Source organism: Colias philodice, chromosome 26, assembly GCF_061535455.1.
Source record: "Colias philodice isolate Cphi_HAF_F1 chromosome 26, ilColPhil1 Martin Lab GWU primary, whole genome shotgun sequence".
NCBI classification, from domain to species: Eukaryota; Metazoa; Arthropoda; class Insecta; order Lepidoptera; family Pieridae; genus Colias; species Colias philodice.
In genome coordinates this window covers 5,638,305-5,663,279 of record NC_143111.1, presented here as the reverse complement: position 1 = coordinate 5,663,279, position 24,975 = coordinate 5,638,305, and the positions used below count along the sequence as shown (strand labels likewise).

Below are 24,975 nucleotides of genomic sequence, written 5' to 3'. Positions count from 1 at the left end.
AACATCGCATGAAGAAGAATATTTAATAGCTAGTCTATATAATTAAAGACAAGCGGAAGAATAAATCAACATAACTCTTACATCTAAGAGCAACTATCGAATAACTAAAGTATCATCATAATCACTATAAACATAACTAATAAGTTACCTAAAATTCGTAGCGCAATATTCTTGGTTTAAGTTTCATTAAAGTATATTTAAGCATTTTTTGATTGGGTGTTAGTTCCCTATATTCAATTAAATTTCTTTGTTCGCAGGCCTCTTCAAAGGCTCAACCACCACTCTCGACGGTATCGGTCTGCGGCCGATGCCGGCGGAGCGGCCTAAGACGTTGCGCAAACTGAAGTCGGTGTACGATGCGTCGCCGACAGAGCCCCCCAGTGTGAACGCTAATAGCATAGGCAGCAATGGACAGGTAACAATTGTTTGATATCTTGCTCAAGTGTAAGATGAAATTGGGGCCAGGAGCAGTAAGAAGTTTTGTGATATTTAGTTAGGTATTAGGTTTAGTTAGGGCAAAGAAAAGTTAAATGCTCGATGACATATGAATAATAAAAATTGTATGTACTATTCATTATGACTGTAAATTCGTAGTTAAAACTTAAAAGTATCTCTTGAATCCCCCAGATCTTGTTGTTTCAATTGTAATACTTTTCCTAGTCCAACCAATTAATCAATCACAAAACAGTATGCTTATCGATACATTAGAACGCGTTGTCTGGCAGATATCATTTCTAGCGACAAGGCTTCTAAATGTCCTTTCTTCCCTAGGTGGATAGAAACCTCAATGGCACGGAAGACGAGGTCAGAAGAAGAAGTAACACCACCAGCTCGACGCACAGCGGAGACAAGTCCCTGTCAATCCTTAGCCCATTTGATGAGCAGGTAATTAGTACTAGTTATGATTGATAACACATCTAAATAATAATAATAAATACTTGGTTAAATCCAAACCTGAAAGTCCAATAGTTCAGAAAAATGTATCACCACAAAAATGCATTGTAGAGGCTCTGATTCTCTCTGACGTAGAGCTCTGACTGTAAAGTTATATTCATTTTGAAATGAATTAACGGAATTTAAAAGCAATTATGTAATTAATTTTCTACCATGTTCCATATAATGCCGTTATTAATACACACCTATATGCTATAATTACAATTAGTTAAATCCCTATCTCAAAATCACATGAGGCATAAAAATTCGCAATATGTAGGTATACAACACTAAACCCCATTTTTGCATTACGATGGTAAAATTATGACTTCTAGGCATTCTTCTTACCTAGGCATTGTGTTGAATACAAATTTAGTCATTCGTGTTCATGTGCCCATGAAGTGATGACAAAGGCAGGAAGTGGTAGAATTAGTGCCGTCAGAACACCTGCGGTTTCTTTAAGGATATGTTCTTGAATATAGTATGTACATATATTGGTTAGAGGTATAATTGTATGGCCTTGGATAGATATGGTTGAGAAGGCACGTTATCGACAGAGACTTTTTAATGTGAATTTGTGATGGTGTTTTAGCATCATTATAATAGACCAAGGTTAAGTTTAAATTTTTAATTATTGAGATAAAGAAAGTGTAAATACATAAATGTATATCGGGTATAAATATTAAGATTTGTAACGCACTTATTTCAGTCTGCAAAGACATGGTCCATGGACATAAAAAAATTAAAGAAAAACATGCAAACATTCGGATTCGTAGTTAAGATAGGTGAAATATTAATTGTGCTATAATAGTACAGCTAAATGTAGTCCTACTTTAAAAATAATATTGCAGTTTTTATTAAAATATAAAAATCTCGATGTGGAAAAATAAACCTGCTACGGAATATTTCACAGCTGCCGATAATAATCAGTCATCATGACATCAACGAGAATTTGAATGTACTGAAATTTATTTAAATCGACATGAAAATTATGTCGAATTTGCATTATACATACATACATGATTGTACTTGGCTTAAACGCGTGAATTCAAGGATACGTGATAAGGCAACCCTGACACGAATTATGCGAATTTGTCACGAAAATATAGAAAATACTGTAGTTTTATTATGTCTTTATTTGTTTTAATAATTGTCATTTGGTCGCAAAATGTGAAAGATGATTAGAAATTGTAAAGGGCTAATACTTAGTTTATAAATAATTGTACTCGTACTTGAATTATTTTGCGAAGTTGTTCTTGTTATTAAAGAAGGTCCTATTTAATATTAATTAAATACATCAGAACTAAAACAAAATCTTAGAATTTATAGAGTAAGAACTGTATAAAAAAGAGTAGAAACTGTATTTCTGCTGAATCAAAATGTTGCCAAAATAGTTCCTAATTCTCCAAATTTTAACTTTTACTAACATTCCATTAAAGAGATCTTTTATGCTTATTTTTTTAAGACTTTAAAATTAAACGATGAATACCATTTTTGCAATTCCATTTATCGATTTAAACAGTTATCCGCTCATACGTCGAAGTGACACCTTTATGCAAGCGGACAGGTGTTTTGTAAACTGTCAGTCACAGGTGCACGAGACACCTTGCAGACTGCAGTTGTGTATACGATATTACTCTGTGAAATTAATTGGTTATAAACATTTCAATTGATACTATAATTGTTTCATTTTCCAAGACGAAGAACGAATTTTTATGCAGTGTTTGTCGCATTTTTAAACGCATGATTAATGTTTATATTTTTATGCTGTGTGACACAAAAACTTATAGTAGGGTCTATAGTCGCTTCTATAAGTTTTTGTGTCGATTTTTTAATCATATTTAAGCTATTCCTTTAATTACACACAGTATAAAAATATAAACAATGATCATGTGTTTAAAAATGCGACAAACTGCGAGGCTTGACAACTAAACATACTTGTAGAGTTCTAGATGTATTTATGAACCATGCGTATCTAGTGTACGCTTATTATACAAACATTCAAATCATCACATAAATTATTCACAATTGGGAATCTAATCCACGTCATGTATGTATATTATAGCGATATGACACCACTTCCTAAGAAGAATATTAAAACAAATGACATTGCGGTTAACTTAGGCACCTTATTTGGGAATTGGGACAAACGGGCCATTTAAGGCGCGGGTCAAACACAAGCGGCGCGGGCGCGGGCGTGCCATAAGCGCACCTCTTGAATGTGTTTTGCACCACGTCCTTCTTATACATTTTGTATGAAAGAATTTTGGACAGGCGTCGAGACGGCACGCCACGGTTGTGCCAAGGTTGCGCCGCCTTTCCAAAATTATTTCATACAAAATGCCAATAGCGCACCCGATGCACGCCGGCAGCGCGCCGCGCCGCTTGTATATGTCCCGCGCCTAACACGTCACCAGGTCAAAAGGAACATTCGTAATCTAATCGACAATTAGTCACGCGTATTGTTCTATATTATGTAATTATCTATTGTAAGAAAATTGGCCCCCTTGGTTCTGCTGTATATGTGACCACAGTTCGATGTGTGTGGGTAGGAAAAGCACGTGCTGTGAAAAAATAAGTTTCAAACAATATTGTACTTTATTAATAAACAACAAAAAGAAATGAGTTAAAGTGTAACAATTTTAAATAACCCCTAATGCTTTTAGTGTCGTGAAAAGGCATATAAGACAAAGAGTATTAGAATTTTTAATTTATTTTAATGGTGAGCAAATTCTTAAAAAACAATTTGATGATACCTGGTTACTTTGACTCGATTATCGTACAATATAAAATAATTGATCAGGAACGCAAAATAAAAATACATCGATAATTCCCAGGAGAGTTACAATAGGTAGTAAAACTACAATTTCTTCAACAGGAGGAATGGGCAAAGATCTCCGAGATAATGGCCTCATTCGGCAGCAAGCTAGTTAGAGAATCTGTCTTCGTCTCTGAGCTAGAGCAGGAGTTCACATCCAGGCTGGGTTTGAGCTGTTCTGAGTCCAGTCTCAGTCCTTCTGTGGCTTCTACTTTGGGTTTATGGCTGTCGGGCTTGGGACTACATGATTATGAACCTCTCTTCATTGATAGCGGCTATGACGATATCGATTTTGTGGTAAGTACCCTGAGTAATACGTTTTTATAGTGTTCTGTAAATGTTTTATTGGTATTTATAGGAACTTTTGTAAGGATATTAGCATGGCAAATTACCAGAATGTTAGATACCATATAGTGACATCAAACAAACCACTTGACTAACTGGATTTCCATTAAACCGAGGAATCCCGGGAGTTGGTATATTTAGGTCGATGAAGAAGATTTACACGTATTATTTATGACTCGAGCCCTGAGCAGTGAACAACCCATATTACGTATTTCAATAAAAATACAATAATTAGCGTAAGGATAGAAATTATTCATGACAAAATGATTCAGGATCTTCAGAGAAATTATGTACATGTAAACGGTTAAACCATAAATGAAGACCATTTTATTATATAGGTGCTCAGTGTTTTAGTGTGTCTTAATAACTTAGACAATTGAAACATTACTCTATCAAAGTTAACCATTTGTTGTGAATCGTGGGATATACCTATTATGATAATATATAAACAATATTTCTGGGCTTATTACTAATGCAAGAACTTATTTACAGAACGGCATCCTAGACGAGAACGACTTACGCGAAATGGGCATAGAAGAGAACGATAGACAGAAAATACTAGAATCATCCAAACAGTTACCTCTTAAAATAGCAGAAATAAGCAATAACCATAACAATAACCTTATTAAAAACCAAAACGAATCCGTGGACGAATGGCTACGGAATATTAACTTAGAACAATATAGTGATACGTTTAGAAAACATTTATATGTAGATATGGATAGAGTTAGGAGGATATGGGAGGTTGAACTTACAGCAGTTTTAGAAATAAATAAGTCTGGACATAGAAAGAGGATATTGTGTTCGGTGTCTGGAGAGCAGAATGGACCTATCAATAATATAGAAGATATTAATTCGGATCTCAATAATTTGGTAAGTTTTTTTTTATAAATCTGTAAGTATGTTAATTCTTGTACAAATATTTATATTTGCGTTCGATGTTATTTCCGTGATAGATATCTATAGATAGAAATTATCTAAGTAGGTAGTTACATAAATATTATTATTCTTCAAAAATTATTGTTCTCTAGAAAATAAGCATTGTCATCATTCATAGAATTGGTTGCTGATAAAATATTATCAACTTCCTAGTTTATCAATCAAGTATTCGAATAAACTTATGATTGATTCAGTTACGTTTAAAAATGTAAAAAAACTAATATAATACCTTCTTGACTTATATTTAAATCTAATTTTGTTCATCAACGTTCATTTTTTTAATCATCTATTACTGTTTGTTCCAAATATCGAAATATAGACGCTTATAATACGTCAGTTAATGAATATAAATTAACCTTATAAGGTAAAACAAACATAAACATAAAAGCCATATAAACAACATCATATGTATTTTATTTTCAAACATATAATCATACTCAAATAAAACGTCATTTAAAACCAGTTTTTGCATGCGCAAATCGAATTCACCAGAAAATTTAAACAGCATAAAAATAACTAGAAAATTTCGTCACTAATTTCGTGGAATAAGCGAATTTTCCTTAATGTGACGTTGGATGGGTATATTTTATTCTATGCGTGTTTGTGACGCGCGTCACCTGCATGTTGATGTGTGGTTTCCCATGTCTGTCTGTCTGTTGCGGAGTTTTGTTAATGTTGTCGAAATTACGTGATCGGTTGCGGAATTATTTTATACGGTTTTCTAAGGCTGGTCTTTTAAAAGCTAATTTAGCTGTAAAATCAATAATTGAAATAACATTTTTTTATATGAAATGTATGCTGACTAATTACCAATTATCAAAATTAAAAAAAAAATCACCTTTTTACAGGATGACGTTGTTGATAAATTAAAGCATTTAAATAACCTAAAACATATAGGTATAGGTATTGTTTTCTCCTGGATCACTTTGGAAACCTTTTTGGATGTTTTAAGAAGCTCTATATGTATTTCTTTTTTTAGGGAAAAATTTTCAGTATTCGAAGAACACCTTCCTACTATATTCAATTTAAAAGAAAAAGATAGACCAGTATCATATAGTCGCATAATTTACTTAAATAAAGGAATATTTGTATTTTAAACAATTCGTATGATTGCTATCGATTACAATAGCATTAACAGTCATACAATCGTTCTAATAACATGAAGAATGGAATATTTTATCAAACAATGGATCTCACATCCTTCCAGACGTTTTAATTGAATTTTATTGATATGATATTCATTCCTATTAACTTTTAGTATTGCATATAAATGGTATAATTAAAAAACCAGTCACGATGCTCTTTGAAAGAGTTATATTAAAAGAAACGACTGTTTCTTAGGTAAATCAATAAATTATTAATATTAGTGATTGATGTTTTAAAATGAAGTAATAATGCCAAGGTATGAATAGAATGAAAATAATTTGAACATCTATTTTTTAAAGAAAAACTATTTCACCAAAATATTTAGTATCTGTTTCCTTATTTAGATTGTATTTGGCCACCTTCAAACCGATTTAGTTATATATAGTTATATCTCTGAAACAAACATACAATTTTATTAAAATAAAAAACAGTAAAAGTATGATGCCTAATAGTTGCGATAAGTCAATAACAAGAATAAACTTATTCATAGGTAACGTAGGTAACTATATACCTATATGGATATCCATATTCATAATTTAAATATAGGTATTATTACGCGTTAAATCTATTAGGAAAATAAAATTTCATAATTACATCGATAACTTTTTTAATATTTTCTACGATGCGTCCAGTTTTTATATGAACAAATCACTTGAATTTATTGGCATTAAAACGCGGACCGGTCTACTAAAAGCAACCTTGTATGTCTGTTACATGCATTCCAATGGAATCTAATGATAATGTAACCATCTGTGCAATTTGTTGAGCGTTTAGAAGGATATCCGATGGTACTAACGATGAAATTATGGTACCTATACGCGATGTGGTTGAGTATAGTAAAATATCTTGATAGATAATATAAATAAAATCAGTAAGTTAACTTTTCTATGAATATGTAATTACAATCAATTTCAAACCTCTAATTTAAAAATACATCAAATTCATGATTATAATCATACAACAAATTGTTTAGGTTACATTTTCTTTATTGAAGAATATTATCATCGATGGCTCTATAAACTATTTTTCGTATAACTATGTATTCAAAAAATACCTGAAAATCACAATCTAGTGTTCTCTTTATATAATATTGATGTCGTTGATCGCTCAAAAAACTTATTTTCTGTAACATATATCAAAACTACACGTGGCACGATCTAAAAATCACTACCAAGCTTATTAAAATAATTGGCGCGCTAACTATCCGATCAAGTGAACTTTGATCACATGAAATTTTATTAAAAGCCAATCGCCAAAAGGCGGATTAAAAGGGCTAATCTTCAATAAATTGCTCATCTCGTTGTAATTACATGTGGGGGTATCTTAGCAACCCCCTGCAGGTGTGATCGTCTTAAGTGACGAAAGTTGACGGGAAGGGTTCAAGTGTGTTAACGACTTCTTAATGCGCTAAGTTTGCGTGGTTATGGGGTAACTTAAAAAGTCTGTTAGATAATAAAGGATTTTTTATTTGGGATAGATAGAATAGGTAATGATAGGCATTGGGGTAATCTAGTACACTTTTGTATTGGTATTAACGATTCCGATATTCATATTTGTTCAATGGTTATATTATAGTGTCGGAAATAGGTGTAGATTAATCTATATTTTTTAACCATCACTCAAACAAAGTGACAATAAACAAATAAAAGTTCGCAGCATTGCTATTGCAATAATTCAGAGACAGAAAATTATTACGTACTTCTTCTTATGGAATTAGAGAAAAGATTATTTCTAACATTTTAAATACATAAATCAAATTCACCACCAGCACAAAACGCGACATAATTATGTAAACCATAATTCATTTAGAAAAAAATCGCACACCATTCACCTGCACGTAGGTACAAGATCTTGAAAAATACCCCGTTCTCGCATAAAACCAATACTTTTATACAGCAACAGAACGCGTGTATGGAGGTCTTTTTTTAATTTCACACATCGGCGGGTCCGTATGGCTAATTAGTGTTCAATTCGTATGTATTCAGCCTCACTATTCATGAGTGAGGCACTCGCTTGGAGCCTCTAACTGGTGTGCCACAACTATTGGTTACTGGGGGATATTTTAATTTGTACGTCTGGATGGTTTTTTTTTTGGATGGTGCTATTTTTTTGGGGTAGGCAGGATGATGATGATTAAGACTTATTGATAATAGGACGTTTTAATTGTAAAACTTTCCGCAGATGGTTTTATATTATAATGAACATTTCATAAAACTATATTTCCAAGTTACCTAATCATGTTTTAAATTCTCTACAATTTGAAGATGAAATTGGGCGCTAGGGGAAAAGATAGTTTGAAGAAAAGAAAAATAGAGAGGTGAATGTATCTTTTAATTCATCTGAATTTTTGGCAAATGAAAGCAGCATTCGATTCGACGTCTGCTCTCTGCATGGAAGTTCATTCATCTATAGAGAACTCGCTAGCAACAGATATTCGTGTATCATTCGCGAACCGATGGTTCCCTCTAAATAGGGTTGCTATCTCCCTCATTCGAAGCCATCACTACGGAATATCCATTCAACAGATTTCAATTCACTTACCCTAGCATTTTTTATTGCCTACAAATGACACTCGTCAAATTAGACGCCTCACATCAATTATAACTCTTTTGTATAAGTCACCTTAGAGGCTTAATTAAAATTTCACGCTAGTCTCTTCGGTGTACTATTCCATTTTTGCGTTGCATCATTACTTTTGTTTTGCACCTCTGAAGTGTGAACTGTTTTGAGTGCTGTTTTCGCATTTGTTCCCGCCTTTGTTCGATCCTCTTTCAATTTAATTAGCGTTTGTTCTATGTTTTCGTAGTTATTATAATTGGGAGCGACAATGGATAGGCGCGAGCTTTGTTTTTAGTGCGTCTTTTGACTGGTCGGGTTTAAATAAATACAGCTTTTGGGATGTGTAGTTACACCTATTGTTTTTACATTAGTTTAAATTTTGAGCTCAAATTGTTAATATTTATTAAGGATACTTTGGCTTTTTCTTTAGGCATCACTGAATACAGCGTAATAATTTTTAATGAAATACGATCATAATTATACGTTGATTGATCCACATCTACGTTCTACATAATTGAATATTACAATATTGTTCTTGTGAAAGCACATCGAATGTAGGCGTACCATATTATGACGATTTTACATCGAATGTTGAATTAAAATTCACAAATAACATAATTAACACACAATTCTTTTATAGAAGAACAACATAAACCAACTAAAAGAGGAAATCAAAGAGAAGTTACCGTCAGAGAATCTAAAGCCAGTACCGCCTCCCGTGGTGCCCTCCCTAGCGCCACCTGGTGGTGAGACGCTCAAGAGGAGTAAGAAGAACAGGCCTGCTCCTCAGCCGCCTAGACCCTCGGATCTGGAGATCAGGGCACCATCGGAGCTGCTGGTGGGTGTTCCCGGGGCACTGAAGACACAGTGGAAGCATCAGCCCTTCGTGCTAGTTACAGGGGCTGTCACTTACGTGGCTAATGTGAGTCTTATTTACAGTTTGATTAAATTTTATTGTTTTGTGTTATTATTTAGGAGTCGCTTTTGTATGCAGGTCAGGTAGATACGTCATAATTAGTATGGTCATTCAAATATTGATTACGGTTATATTGAGAACTTATTTAAAAGTAACACATGGTAACATTATTTTTTGCAACTTGATGGTTTTTAGAATCAATATACAATTTCGATTTTCGCTAAATTAAATTAAACTATAGAAAAGGACATTTTGTTTGTTAAGATAATGGTTTTTGTAATTGCATGACAATTTCAATGATACTGTTTTTTTTTATTACTTGATATCTTATCTTTCATTCGCTTAGGGCCGATTTTTCAATGCTTGGATAAAACTTATCCGTCCAATAAAGTATTACACGATAATATTAAAATGTCACCTAAACTGTCAAATACCTACGGGCAATTAGAATACGTTTTTAAAATGGTAGTTTTATACATTATTCGACGAATAAGTTTTATCCAAGCATTGAAATATCGGCCCTTATCAAGATAATTACTATTTGTACTAGATAACCTTGCTATAATTAAATATTATGTCTATACTCCAAAATTAGAATAAAATTGAGTTGATTTCGGTGCAATGTTAAGACGTAGGTAATAACTCATTCATAACTAATACAAGGAAGAATATATCAAAATATGATTATCCTTTATTAAGTTATTTAATTCATTAATACACACGGAAAGTTATTTATAACATCCAGGATAATATACCGAAACGATATGCAAGTCATTCAATATCTTAAACATTATTTATACCTTATATCTTCGAACCATGACAAATCATGATGACAAGGATCGTCCGGTGGTCGAAATTCCCTTTCTAAAGACTTGCGTTCCACTGCACGTATCGCGATGAAACATACATTCGATAATGCTGCATTTTAATACGAAAAACACTCGAAAATGCCATCACGCATTTAAAAAATACAATAATTATAATAGTTAGACATTACAATAGTTGGATGATAGTGTTATTTAAAAATTGAAGGAAACATACACAAACTGAAACAGAAACGTTAACACAATTGATGCAGAACTTTCTGAATTTTTAATCACACCTTAACAAACTATAATTTATACTAGCTGTGCCCCGCGGTGTTAGCCGCATTGCTCCGCGCCTGTTGTTCTTTGCGTTATGATATAGATATAGCCTATAGCCTTCCTAGATAAATGGGCTATCTAACACCGAAAAAATTTTTCAAATCGGACTAGAAGTTCCTGAGATTAGCGCGTTCAAGCAAACAAACTCTTCAGCTTTATAATATTAGTATAGATTATATACAGTATGTACATAAGTTATACGGTATTTGTTTTTTTTTCATATTTTACACAGTATTTGGGATCGACGGTGGTAAAGGAACTCCGAGGTACGGAGTCGACGAAGAAATCGATTCAAAAACTGAAGAAATCAACTAAGGAGCCGCGGGATTCCCCTGACATTATATTGTCCATCAGCTATCGAGGTGTCAAGTTCCTAAACACTATTACTAGGGTGAGTTTTATTATATACTAGCGGTCCGCCCCGGCTTCGCCCGTGGTACATATTTACGTTTTCTCTACATAAAAACCATCCTCGTACTTCAAGGAATATAATAAAAAAAGAATTATCGAAATCGGTTCAGCCGTTCTCGAGTTATGCGCTTACCAACACATTTTGCGATTCATTTTTATATATAAGATTAACTTTTAATGGAGATACAATGCACACATACATACACAGACATGATTAGTTGTTGTATAAATTAATTGACCAAATTTTTAAGCATAGGATATGTTCATAATATAACAACAACAAAGGTCCTTAAGTTTAATTGGTTTAAAAGTGGAATAGAACATTAGTACAACATAAAAAATATATTGTAATAAAAAGTAATCAACACGTAGGTAACAGATGAAATTGTAAGCTACATATTTTCACATATTAATTTGTAAGTGAATTTAAACTACGAGCAGCCGAATCAATCGAAAATGTTTCATAGTAATTCAGTCAAACCCAAATGCCAATGCTATCGAAACTAACAGTAGTCATTTCGCCGTCTAACCGGGGGTCAGCTCGCAAGTCGGTCATTATTTACTCCGAAAATTTCTTCTGTACAAGATCTTTGTAAACCAGCGAACCGAGCGGAGGGTAAACATCCCTATATAAGAGAGGGTCAACTAAACAAAAGCCCCGACTTTACCCGCTTGATTTTTAATTATGGATCACTTCACGCTTCATCGAACACCTAATCTTGCCTTTGTTTCTTCTCAGAAAGGATTGCTTTTTTATAAATTTCGATGTTAGAACTCTTTACGCTCAGTTACGCGGGTTAATTAATGTTTCTGTAATTCTTTTTGTGTAACAAAATATTGTTAGAGGAAACAGCTTTGTTTTGCGAGCTGTTTGTTAAAAATATTTTTTGGAAACTTTTGATGTTGAGTCTTGTACGTTTGAATTTAATTATATTAAAATGTTTGTTATTATATTTACCGAAACAAGGTTATATTATTATACTATGAATACCTAGAAATATTCTCTGGCCTCGTGACTAAGCTTTCTTACTAATTCGCTAATACAAATGGTTATGCACCTACTTCAATCATCATATAAATTCCGTTGCAACAAATTTTACGAGTTTTTATATTTCCTATATTTATTTTGAATTAACCGATTCAAAATGTACACATGTTTGAGATTTCATTTTGTAAATAATATTCATTTTCATTTTGATATTACCTGTTCAATCTTTTTAATTTATGTATCTTCTGTTTGTTTCAATAATGTAATTCAAATTGATTCTTCCAAGCCTCGTCAGTTGAACTGTATCGCAATTTAAAGCCATAATAAATACGTTTTAAACCTAAAAATTGTGTATCTCGTTTCCTTCAACCTTTATTCATTTGACACATTGCACTATGTCTTGACCCCATGTTATGAGCCGCGTTTTGAATCCCACTGTTTCTTAACTATTTGCCATTTATATACTCCAATCGTGATTACCATTGCGATGTGCAGGACATGATCCACATGTCCTTCCCCATTTGACCTTCCGTTGTAATTTTAACTACAATTTATTTTCCTAGGAGCTGGTCTGCGAGCACGAGATACGCAACATCCACTGCGCGTGCCAAGACGCGGACGATCTCACGCATTTCGCCTATATCACGAAGGACCACACGACCAGGAGCCACTACTGTCATGTGTTTAGAGTTGCTACTATGGTGAGTTGGTGCTTTGAATTTTAATATACATATGTGAAGAATAAGAATTTATTTACTCTGCCTGTATACTTGAACTTAGTTTCTTCGATTGAGTCCCGATTGTTAAGATTTGTGATAGGATTGTTTAAGTTTACGTATTTTTTATTTAGATGATTTAAGATACGTACTTTATTGTTAGAAATGTTACTTATTTTATTGGCCTTTATTCAGTTTTAATGAACTTAATGTATTGTGATATTGTCTTAAATTTTATTTAGTTTTTGGACTTCCTAAATTGTAACTTAGGTATAACTTTTGTTGTAGGTTTTTAAGTGATTTATTAAATGAAGAACAAAACTATTGCCCAATTTCATCATTACTTTTCTCGAAATTATATATTCTATTTCTTCATTCGGAACAAATTTTGATAATCCCAATCTCTTCCAGGACCAAGCGACCGAAGTGATCCTCACGCTGGGCGAAGCGTTCGAAGTGGCTTACCAAATGGCGCTGCGGGAACAAGCAAATAGAAGTAAAGTGACGCAATCCATCACCAAAACCCCCACCCACGATCCCACTACCACCAGCAATAAGGACAAACTCAACCACGGACGATCTCACTCGATAACAGAGATAAAACTAAACGGACATCAACTAAAAATCGCTCCCATCCCGGCTTCATTGTCCAACGAAGATTTTCAAGCCTCGAAGAATCTAGAAGTCACTAGAAGCCCTAAAACACCATTATTAAAAGCCCCCATCGCATCTACAGAAGAATTGTGAGGCATCAGGTAATTGAGTGAGGATATTAGAACATTTTGATAGACATATTTATTTGTGAACGTTAGTTTTAATTTTAACCGTGTCAGCGAATTTCATGTAACGGAGGCCTATTGATGTTGTTTTGTCTTCCGTTTGTTAAACGTTTTTATGGCATTGTGAGGCTATTTTGTAATTTTTAATGGACTTGTTTGTATCGATAAAGTATTTCTTTTCGTAATGCGATTGGATTTGATTCTATTAAAATATAGAAAATCGAAATTTTCTCGAATAGATTTGATATTCAAAAATGGCGTCGAACTATTATGAATATTGTACGCGAAATTTGGAATAAACTATAAATTATACATTTATATCAATTTCGACGCAAATCATACAACATTTAGTTAAAAATTTTACTATTGAATAGTAAAATTATACGGCTGTTATATTTATAATAATTTTAGTGATTGTATATTTTTGTTTCGTTTAGACGTTAATGTAATAATGCAGCTATAACCTATAATTTTAATGTACGTATTGAAATTAGTAGTCGTAATTTTGGCTCCGTAATTAATAATAAAATATTAGGCCTAATGTAATCTCGAATGAAGATATTATCGCATCGGTTACCAGTTTTCAGTGTCGTATGAGAAATGTATTTAAATATATAAGCGAATAGACATAATTATCGGTTGTTATAAATCTTATGACAGATTTGTCGTGTAACTTATAGTACATAACACATATCAAGACGATGTTATATGTTGAAATGTTCAATAGTTGTTGGCTTTACATTTTTGTTGTAAACTATCTTTCGCTCAGAGTAGTACGGTATATTGTTTAGTCGAATGTTATATTGCTAAAGCTGTACAATAATTATTGTCAAAAAATGACAAAAAATACTTGTTTTTTTCAATTAAATTTCAATAAATGTATTGCTCAATAAAATTGTCCTTCGCGTTTTCTGTTAATATTGTTATGTACATTTTAATTAGATATGCTCTGTTCAAAATTAGCGAAAGGTTTTTTATTAATTTTGACTGGAGCATAATTAAGTGGTTTGATGTAGGTATATTACGTCATTGGCTTTAGTTTGATTTAGTTTGAGATTTCATGTAATGTGATATAAAAGTAAAGATATTTAAAACATTGTGTTCTTTTATTAATACTGTTTAACCTGCTTTATATGCTTAAATTATATGTAGCACAGCTTTCATAACTATATAATGTTGATTGTCACTACAATAAAATTTATAAAATGTATCTATGAATGTTGAATACTTATGTAGATTATAGTATTTATATAACATAGTTATAGATTAATGGTCTTACTAATAAAATGTTACCCATTCGCTTTGCAATGGATTAGTTATTGCAATAACCTGTCTTGTTTTTATGATTGACGTTTCATGTGAGCAAGAGCAGGACACAACTATGGTAGAAAATGGTAGAAATTTATCTATTGTTTAACTTTTTATTAGTAAGGCCGTAAGAGTGTGCCAAAATGCAATAATACAGGTTATATATGACGCTAATACTGAAACCCCAAATGTCAATATAGATTATAAATTGCTCACAGATAAACACCAATTATTTTATAGACCGACTCAACCTGTGGACTCAACTGAGTCGCTATAAGAAACGTTTCGTGTTATACAAGAAAGTTTTATAAAAAAATGGCTCATGTTATATCTTCAATTATATTACATTTATTTCGAGTGAATTTTGACACTGTTTTTTATTATTTCTAATTTACAAGTAAATATAGTTAAGAACGAAATCGCACGACTTCCGAGTTAAATCACAAAACGCATCAATGGTTGAATGGCTCATTATATAATGTAGTGATACAGTTTTAAGTAATATATTTTTAAATCTGATGTATACCAAAGATATATAGATTATACTGTATATTATGATGTAGATTCGGATTTGTTGTTGTAATTTTCTTTATAAGAAATGTCACTGCCGACAGAACGAAGTATACATAAGCGAATTTTATATGTTTATATTGTATAATAATTTGTATTTAATTCTCTCTATATTATATTGTTATTTATACTTTATTTATTATATTTCTCGCTTTATAAATTGCTTTAAATCTTCGAAAACTCGCTTACAAGTACCTAAATAGAATGCTATTGAATACAATAATTATGTATCTCCTATTTTTATTTATTATAGAGTTCTACACTTATCGTAGCTATCAAATCAATGTAAATACGTATAATCATAAATTTGAATTCAATAAAAGGTTAATAAAATGGATATTCATTGTAACTTTTTATTTATTAGTAGATACTTGCTAAACCCAAAACTGAAGCACCAGGACCATCACCAGGACACCCTTATAACAACAATAACCAACTTAAGTTGTATAAAAATACGACATATATATATATTACCTACCCAATATACCTACAACAAAGGTGCAAAAAATTTCATAAAAATCAGTCAAGGCGTTTTGATAGGTAATGGTAAACACTACGGTGTAGAAATAATACAAAGCACCTGTTTTATTGAGACTTCTTAGAATACAATAAATTAGGTATCCATATTCTTTCTTTCAATTACTAAGTACTACTACTTATAGCAATAATAGTATTGGACAGAATGACATTATTTAAAGAATGGCTATAACGTTGGGGGTATGTGAAACCGCAGGCAGGAAGCTGGTTTGTTGTTAACGTAAAACTACAACGCAAAAACTACTGAACCGTATATGTAATGAAAACAAATGTTGATACCACTAAAAGGTAATCAATAATAATGAATAGTTTACTTACTAATAACTGGTTACATAAATCTCAATTTGTGTAAATTTTGTAGACGATATCTTGAAACTAACTTGAAACGGTATTGCTAGCGACATCTGTTGCTACGCAATTGTAAACTGTAGAGTAATGTGGCGAACAAGTACTTGTATATAAATTTACCTGCAAATGCATCCCTCATAGTATTTACTTCACTGATTCAACAGTGCATAAATAAAAAAGTGCGTGTGTGCCGAGCACGCATGTCAGAAGTGAAACTTCTTTGGCAAAATTTACCAAAATCGTCTCCTTAGTCCTAACTCCATGACGTGACGGTATTTCGATGACGCGATCTTGAAATTATTACTTTCAATAGATAAAGAATTCAATTTATAATTAATAATTTAGCTGTTCGACACTAATAAGTATTTTTCTTTCATAAGAAATCTTCAGGGACTATGGATGACGAAAATATATTTTACCATAATGAGAAATGCATTAACGAACTGTACCTATGTATTTATTGATTGCTATAAATACTGATATATTATCCAAAATATGTGTATGGATTTTTTTTTATGCATCAATGAATGTGATGAATCAAAATTCATCATCAATAGCGACGGCCGCGGCGCAAGACGGTGAAGAACCATCTGGGTAAAGCAAGACTCGATAAAGATACCACAACAAAATTCGATCAACTGTTTGGCAGCTAGGACGAACACAAAAAAATGTTAACTCCTCTTAATTTTACTTTAGAGTTATGATACGTAGGCATGTATATTTCGTATATACGTAGACACTACTGAAAATATAAAATCCCATTAAAAAATCTAAACAAAACCAGCACCTTAAGAGCCCGTGGCTTTGTTTCCCTGATTTATTCAAAGCGAATTTCATCCAATAATAAATTCTACGGAATTTAGCCGACTCTGTACGCAGAGTCGGCTATAAAAAACGGCTATTTACTTTTGCACCATTAGCTTAGCCGAAAAAAGGTTGAATTTTAAGCGTCATTTATTAATTCCAACCTATTACGGGCGATTAGTCGTGTAAAATTAAGCTAGGAGCGAGGTTTTAAGTTTTATTTATTAGTGGGAAATACCTTTAGTTAGGTGTATATTCTGTGCATACACTCAAGAGCAAAGAATATTATATTTAGTACATTAGGAGGATGGAATGCTTAGAGATTTTTTAGTAATGTTCAGGAGTACAGTTTTATTTTACGATTTTTGTAGAGCTGATTGATTTCGTCTCAGTATAAAAACATGGATGCAGGATATTTATATACAGGATATTTCTTGTATACTTTCGGATGTTACTCTTATACAATTAATGAACAGAACACTAATGTTTATTATGTCTAAGCACAGTAGACCGGACTCTCAGTGGAGTTTCGTTTGCAAAAATACCGGACCTAAATCTGACTTCTGATATATATTGTATAGATCCCAGACATCCTATAGACAGACGTTGCCAACCAGTTTTGTGGTCCCCCTCTCCCCACAACGGTAATTAAATATGGCATACAAAGAAAAAAATAAAAATTTCCAAAACATGCCGCGTGGGGTATCAAATGAAAGAGCTTATTGAGTAGATCACGAATATACAGCATACTATAACATTTCTTACACTTTCTCTAAGATTTTTTAGAAAATTTACGAAAATGGTCCATTTTTGAGTTAACTTTAAACCACTATAGATTGAAAACTCATGAATATATTTTTTAAATTATTATTTTAAATAATTAACAATAGTCCATTGTTTACGATTCAATAGTTCGTACAGTGAAATAGTTGCATGGGGGAGTGGGGGGAGCATTCAAAGATGGCGAGTATATTTTCAAGTTTAGAAGAGGCTGATGAAGTTAAGAGGCTGATTCAAGAATGTTCTGCCATATTTTTCATTCTGTCAAACACAACGACAGTGCAGAGATAATTATTCTTAGCCCTGACACCGATATTTTTGTATTAGGCCTTTATTTCTGGCATAAACTTGAAAATATACTCGCCATCTTTGAATGCTTCCCCCACTCCCCCATGCAACTATTTCACTGTACGAACTATTGAATCGTCAACAATGGACTATTGTTAATTATTTAAAATAATAATTTAAAAAATATATTCATGAGTTTTCAATCTATAGTGGTTTAAAGTTAACTCAAAAATGGACCATTTTCGTAAATTTTCTAAAAAATCTTAGAGAAAGTGTAAGAAATGTTATAGTATGCTATATATTCGTGATCTACTCAATAAGCTCTTTCATTTGATACCCCACGCGGCATGTTTTGGAAATGTTTATTTTTTTCTTTGTATGCCATATTTAATTACCGGGGTGCGGGGAAGGGGACCACAAAACTGGTTGGCAACATATGTTTATAGGATGTCTGGGATCTATACAATATATATCAGAAGTCAGATTTAGGTCCGCTATTTATGCAAACGAACATCTCCTTGGAGCCTGCTCTACAGGTCTAACAGGTCTAAGTATACAACGCTAATGGTACATATTCTACAATTGTCAAAAGTTTCACATTGTTTTTCTGTACCTTCTAAAAACTCAAATGTGCATTCGGAGAAAACATTTTTTGATAAGCACATTCGAAACGTATCCTTTATGTACCACTAATGCACAAAATTATGTGTATACACACCACCATTACCTAAATTACTGAAACATCTGAAATGTAAGCTAAAATCAACCATCAAAAACTTACACTACGACGCCGACTTTAAAAACCAATTTATAAAAACCCTGTAATACATTCACTCTATAAAAACCCAGTTTTCGGTATATTAGCCTTAGGTTGTACAGCAAATGAGGCGTGCTATCGATACGCTGTGTCATGGTGAAACCGCTAATTAATTAAGGTTTTATTCGACCTTTTAAAGGAGTTACCACGGGTGGATTTAGTTTTAAATACAGTGTTGTGAGGCGATCAATTCTTTCTTTTGTTGGTTTGGAGAAAGCAGATAATGAAAAAGCTTTTATTGTTTGCAGTGCAAGAAATACGTATTCTGTGGAAATTTTATTAAATGTGTGCATAGGTCATTACCACGAGCGAATGCTCATTCTAACCCCACTATGTCAAATTATTTTAGTGTAAACAGGCGTAGAGCATTGTTTCGTTGTTATGTTTGTGCATTTGAAAAGATCACGAAAGAATGCTCTTGCTCTATCTCTAGCTCTATGTTCGTTTGATGTAAATGCACCGTTATAAGAAGGAAACTCTCAAGTCTCAACTCACTCAAAGTACTTACTTATTTTCAAAATATGTTTGATTAGACATACCATAACCACTATTACCCATACTTAATTCCTCTCATTAAAAGATGGCTTTCTTTAACTCGATAAAGTTCGCTCTGAAGTCAACAACTTCTTCAGATTATGATTTTCAGGGTGTACCAAGACAGTAACTTTTAATTTGTAATAACTTAGTAACTAAATAGAACTATCATATCTTTCCGTACTCTGAATTCAGATAGCCTAAAAAAAAAAAAAGGTCATGCGTGCAAAGCACACGTGTCAGAAGTGAAACTTCTTTGGCAAGATTCATAGATACCAAAATTGTCGCCTTACTCCACGACGTAACGGTATGACGTGACCTTGAAATTTTACTCTCAACACGCCTAAAGAAGTTTCACTGCAAAAAATATATTACCGTCAAAAGTTTTCCCGGCCAAACGCTAAAAGCGCAATATGCATCAAAACCCTATCAGCATATTACATAAATTTATACGTATTACTAAACTAAAATTACCTCAAGGCAGCATTGATCACACGTTCTAGCGAGCCCGATCAGCTGTTCCCTGATGAACAATTTACCGCGCCATGTGACGGCCATATTGGAGAATGAGGGCCGCTCGGGCGAAAATCGATTATAGATATTCGACTCGATTTTAAGTATTCGAATAATCGGAATGGAAATTTGAGCGAAGATTTCTTGGACGTTTTAGCTGTAGGTAAGGTTAGCTTCAATATGAGGAAAATAGATATGAAGTTATGAATTTTTATGAGAAGTGCGAAAGATCAGCACCAAATCTTTTAATTGTCACTTATTTCTAGGGGCATTTTCGTCTTTAAAATTTCGTTGAAATCAAGTCTGTCGAATGTATGAAGTTATTGTATATTAACTTACTTACTTAATTTCGTCTACTTCTAAAAAGTTCTAATTAACTCAGTCTAATGATCGTTCGGGCCGGATTCAAACAATAATTCTCATCAAACAAACAATAACAATTTGTCATAAAGCCCAATATGAAATCTAGTTTTTAATAACGTAAACACGTCGACAAATCTCATAAACATCGGCTGTAGTACTTAGCGAGTGTTCATTACCGTCGAGTGCGTAATTAGCAAGTAATTACAGCCTACATCCAACGTGTGCATTGCTTTACGGTTTAACTATGTTTCGCACCAGACGTTGGTTGCTATTGAAGTCACATTTTTGGTAGATTTTAAGTCTGCAGTTTTATTTGCTTTGACATTTTAGTGTAGTAAGGTTATGTATTTATTTGACTAAATACAACAAGATTAATGTAGATATATGAATGTTGTAACTACCTACATGAAAATTATTTTATTCAAGCAAACGAAAAGATATACCTATACCTTAGAATAACCAATATTATTACATTTAAAAGAAAATCCTTTCTCTCCCCAGATAAAAGCTTAAACGTCAATATAAAAATTCTATTCAATATAAAAATGGCTTCACGGTTGGATCTTAATAAAAATATAATCTATCTCCATTGTGTGCCAACAATGGCACAATATATAGAGGCTTATATGTGATTACGGTATATAGAGGCAACGTGAGCGAAGCCGCGTGACAACCGCACGTACACAGTTCTTTCATCGGGAAATAGAGTTAGAAATAATAGATATGTTCACTATAAAAATGTGAAAATAAAGAGATTTTGATTAATACATATAAAGTACACACGTTTTGAGGTATTGAAAACGTAATTCTCCCACTAATAGACCGGGAGATATTGACACAAAATTTCGAGTCATTTGTTGGATGATGGCGAGGATGGCGGTTCTACAGGGTTCTTAGTACGCAATGACAAAAAGAAAAATGATGGTGTGAACGCTGGTACCGGCGGCTTAGTCGCGGGGGCGTTAGTCGAACTCGTCGGAAAATAGCGAAAGTCAAAAATAGCGAAAGTGAAAATTTAATACATATGTATTCATGCTTATATATTTTTAACACATATGCATTTAATGATATCAATATTCATTTCAGTTGATTACCAATAAAATGTCTATTATCATCGGCATCAGTTTCTAACAGCAAGGACAAGTTATTCTTGTGTAAACTTCAATTTTAGCCAAGTAAAATGCTAGGAACTTATTATTAACTTAACTTAAGTAAAATGCTAGGAAAAAGGCTTAGCTAAAGGCCGCATCTAGAAAACCCTAAATCTTGGTACCGCGAGCTCCAGCAACTCCGCTGAATACAAAACCGTAGTGATCTAAAATCTTTACGCTATCGACAATCGGGGTTGAACCTCCGACTTCACGCTCGCTGAGCGCTCTAAATCGACAATTTCATATCTCCTCTAATACCATAATATTATATTATTATTATTTCTATTCTTTAGTATTTTTTGTAATTGATGAAAATTTTATGAAAATGAATTGTTTTGAGGTTAGACAGTCTTTATTTTATCCGAAGTACCTAGGACCTAGGTAGTTTATAGAATGGGTATCTTTGGAAGATTTCCCCACAATAAAAAAAAGGTAGTTTATAGAATACCTTAGTAAGTATAGATATAAATTTCTTAATATTTCTAAATTAGAAATTATTCAAAATCTTTCTGGCTAATAATTTGAACAACCTACCTATTTTAAACTCTTTACCTTCAAAATGTAATGGTAATGGTATAACAATTGTTATGAAATGGTTTTGTTATTTGTAATCGTGAAAGTTGACCTTTGCTTTAGATCTATTAGTAGTGCCATAAGTATAAGCATTAAAAAGGTAAATATTATGTACCTACAATATTTTATAAATAGAGTATTAATAAATAATAAGAGCAGCTTATTACGTTGGATTTTCTCTAAAGTATTTACTTTATAAATAGAAAACATAACATCGACTCTCATGGTGGGTGTTTCCTACCCGTAGCCCGCCTACTCCATCTTACAATGAATACTTAGAATCAGAACGAATCATTTTATATTATTGAAGAAATAGTCAATTCCTTAAGGGTACATCCCCGTGGGTTAATGCGATGCCCTCGACGCTATTGTGCTCGGATTATTATATTTCTAAGCGATATCAAGACACCACGACCGAGGAAATTGTATCAGTCACAAAGACTGTGAACTTGGGTACATTTTAATCAATTTTTAAAATACATCTAATATACACTTTAATCCCTCAGTCCCGGAATCACAGACACAATAGAAAATCTATTGTGTCGCGGCCCGATCGGGCCGCTCGGTGGTCAATGGGTTAAATATTCGTACTTCTTTATTTAATCTTCAGATACATATGTCTCTTAATTAAAACTTCATTTTATTGAACAGTTTCTTGACCAAGGTAAAGATTAACTCATACCAAATTACAGAAATGATAAAACAAGCCTGTTTTTATTAATACTATTGATATATAATTACAATCTTAAGCCACGGCACGATCTCGCTACTTCATACATTATGTTCTAAAATTATAACATAAAAATGTAACCTGGAATTATTCGCACTTATTTGCGAAATATACTAGTTTTAGTGGTAACTAAGTATGATATCAGAAATGAGGTTCCGTTTTCATTTGGACGCCTGATTTGACTCCAATTGCGTCGTTGGTAGTTGTTACTTCTATCGGCTGCCCAACGTATTTCGCAATTATTCTCTTTTATTATATTTCGGAATTTCTAAGTAACCTACACGTCAATACATTTTCTGTAATCACGTCAATACATTTAATGAAAGAATCAATAACCTTGACAATGAAGCTATGTGTTAACTCATAAGCGCGTCACACACGGTGAAGATACTTTAATATTTGATCTTAAGATACTGTTATATTTTATATTACAGTATCTTAAGATAAAATAATATAGTAGATATCTTCACCGTGTGTGACGCGCTTTATAACCGTACATTGAATATCAAAATATTGGATAAAATTAATTATAGAGGCTATCCACCAATATTACCGCCTCCTTGGTACAGTGGTTGACGCGTGAGCGTAGCACCGAGGGGTCCTGGGTTCGATTCCCGGTGGAGACGAAGAAAAAAAATGTCTCGGTCTGGTAGGACACAGGAGGATCACCTACTTGTCCCTAAAGAAAATCGATCAGTGAAACAGATGTATAATGCATCTGCCCCTTACCCCACTAGGGGACATGGGACTTCACACCAATATTGTTCATTTCTCATGGTATTCACCCGATGGCATTATTATCTAAAACAGGAGTTATACGTATAAATTCTTAACATACAAGAATACACTCGCATATCAAATCTTATTAACAATCTTTCATTAATACATTAAACAGAATTACCATAAGAATTACATTTGGCAACGAATATGGCGTCTCAATCTAAAATTCTAATTATTCAGCGGCAAATTTAAAACTGAATTCAGAAACGAGGTTCGTGATTTAATCAAAATAAAGAGACAACAAGTTTTGCATATTTCGTTATTAATAATTAGAAAGTCGGTAGAGCGTGTGCGATGCGATTTACTTCGATCTTCCCAACCGTGAGCGGGAGACGACTTTAAGAATTAAATAATTCATCCAATTTAACATAGCTGTGTTGTATGCATGTTTTTCATTGATACTATAGAATCTATATACTTAGATGGAATACTATGTTAGTTGTAGATAAAATGTAATATCTTTTTAGCTGAAGATTTTTTAATCTAATTCTAAAATGAGAAGAAGCATTTCATAGGATCTTTTCTGTCTTCTAAGTTCTCAAGCCCTTTCGTTGTTCAATGTTTTGAAAGTTCATAGAAACTTAATTGCATGTTTGCTCAAAACAAAAAATGCTGTTGTCAAGTTATATTTTACACAAGATTTTTTTGGTAAAAATTCAATAAACTACGCAATGAGGTAATAGTAACAACATTGCAATTGTTTCAAAAATCCTACACAATTTTAAAACATATTGTCACTTATGTCAAAATTATTAAGTACGAAAGTAGAGCCTCCTCAATGTATTCGGTATTTTTCGGTCGACTGAACGATCTGCGACTTGCCGACGCTCGTACGGCTCACTGCGCCCGCGCATTAAATATGCTAGGGTTGTCACGAGCAAGAAAAATACTTAATCATAACATAATATTTAGTAAGAAAGCTCCTTCAATAATTTAACGATAGTGCCTTCAAGATCCAAGATATATTTTCTAAAGAGCAACGTTTTTTTTTCCAACAGGTAACGCAACAAACATAATTATTTATCACTAGCTTTCCACCCGCGGCATTGCCCGCGTAGACAAAAAAAAACCCGCATAGTTCCCGTTCCCGTGGGATTTCCGGAATAAAACCTATCCTATGTCCCGGGGTAAAAAGTAGCCTATGTCCTTTCTCGGGTATGAAAATATATCTATACCAAATTTCA

General features: G+C 32.9%; 1 protein-coding gene across 1 annotated transcript in view; it reads left to right on the top strand.

Moving 5' to 3' along the window:
- Positions 1 to 13,961, top strand: part of LOC149476925 (uncharacterized) — an 85,231-nt gene extending 71,270 nt beyond the window's left edge. Inside the window, exons 12-19 of the mRNA XM_089711527.1 lie at positions 258 to 415; positions 772 to 885; positions 3,812 to 4,048; positions 4,589 to 4,969; positions 9,381 to 9,662; positions 11,034 to 11,192; positions 12,764 to 12,901; positions 13,328 to 13,961. Coding sequence (XP_089567653.1) covers positions 258 to 415; positions 772 to 885; positions 3,812 to 4,048; positions 4,589 to 4,969; positions 9,381 to 9,662; positions 11,034 to 11,192; positions 12,764 to 12,901; positions 13,328 to 13,663 — 1,805 coding nt within the window. The 3' untranslated portion in view covers positions 13,664 to 13,961. The remainder of the gene's footprint in view (positions 1 to 257; positions 416 to 771; positions 886 to 3,811; positions 4,049 to 4,588; positions 4,970 to 9,380; positions 9,663 to 11,033; positions 11,193 to 12,763; positions 12,902 to 13,327) is intronic.
- Positions 13,962 to 24,975: the final 11,014 nt, after the last annotated feature.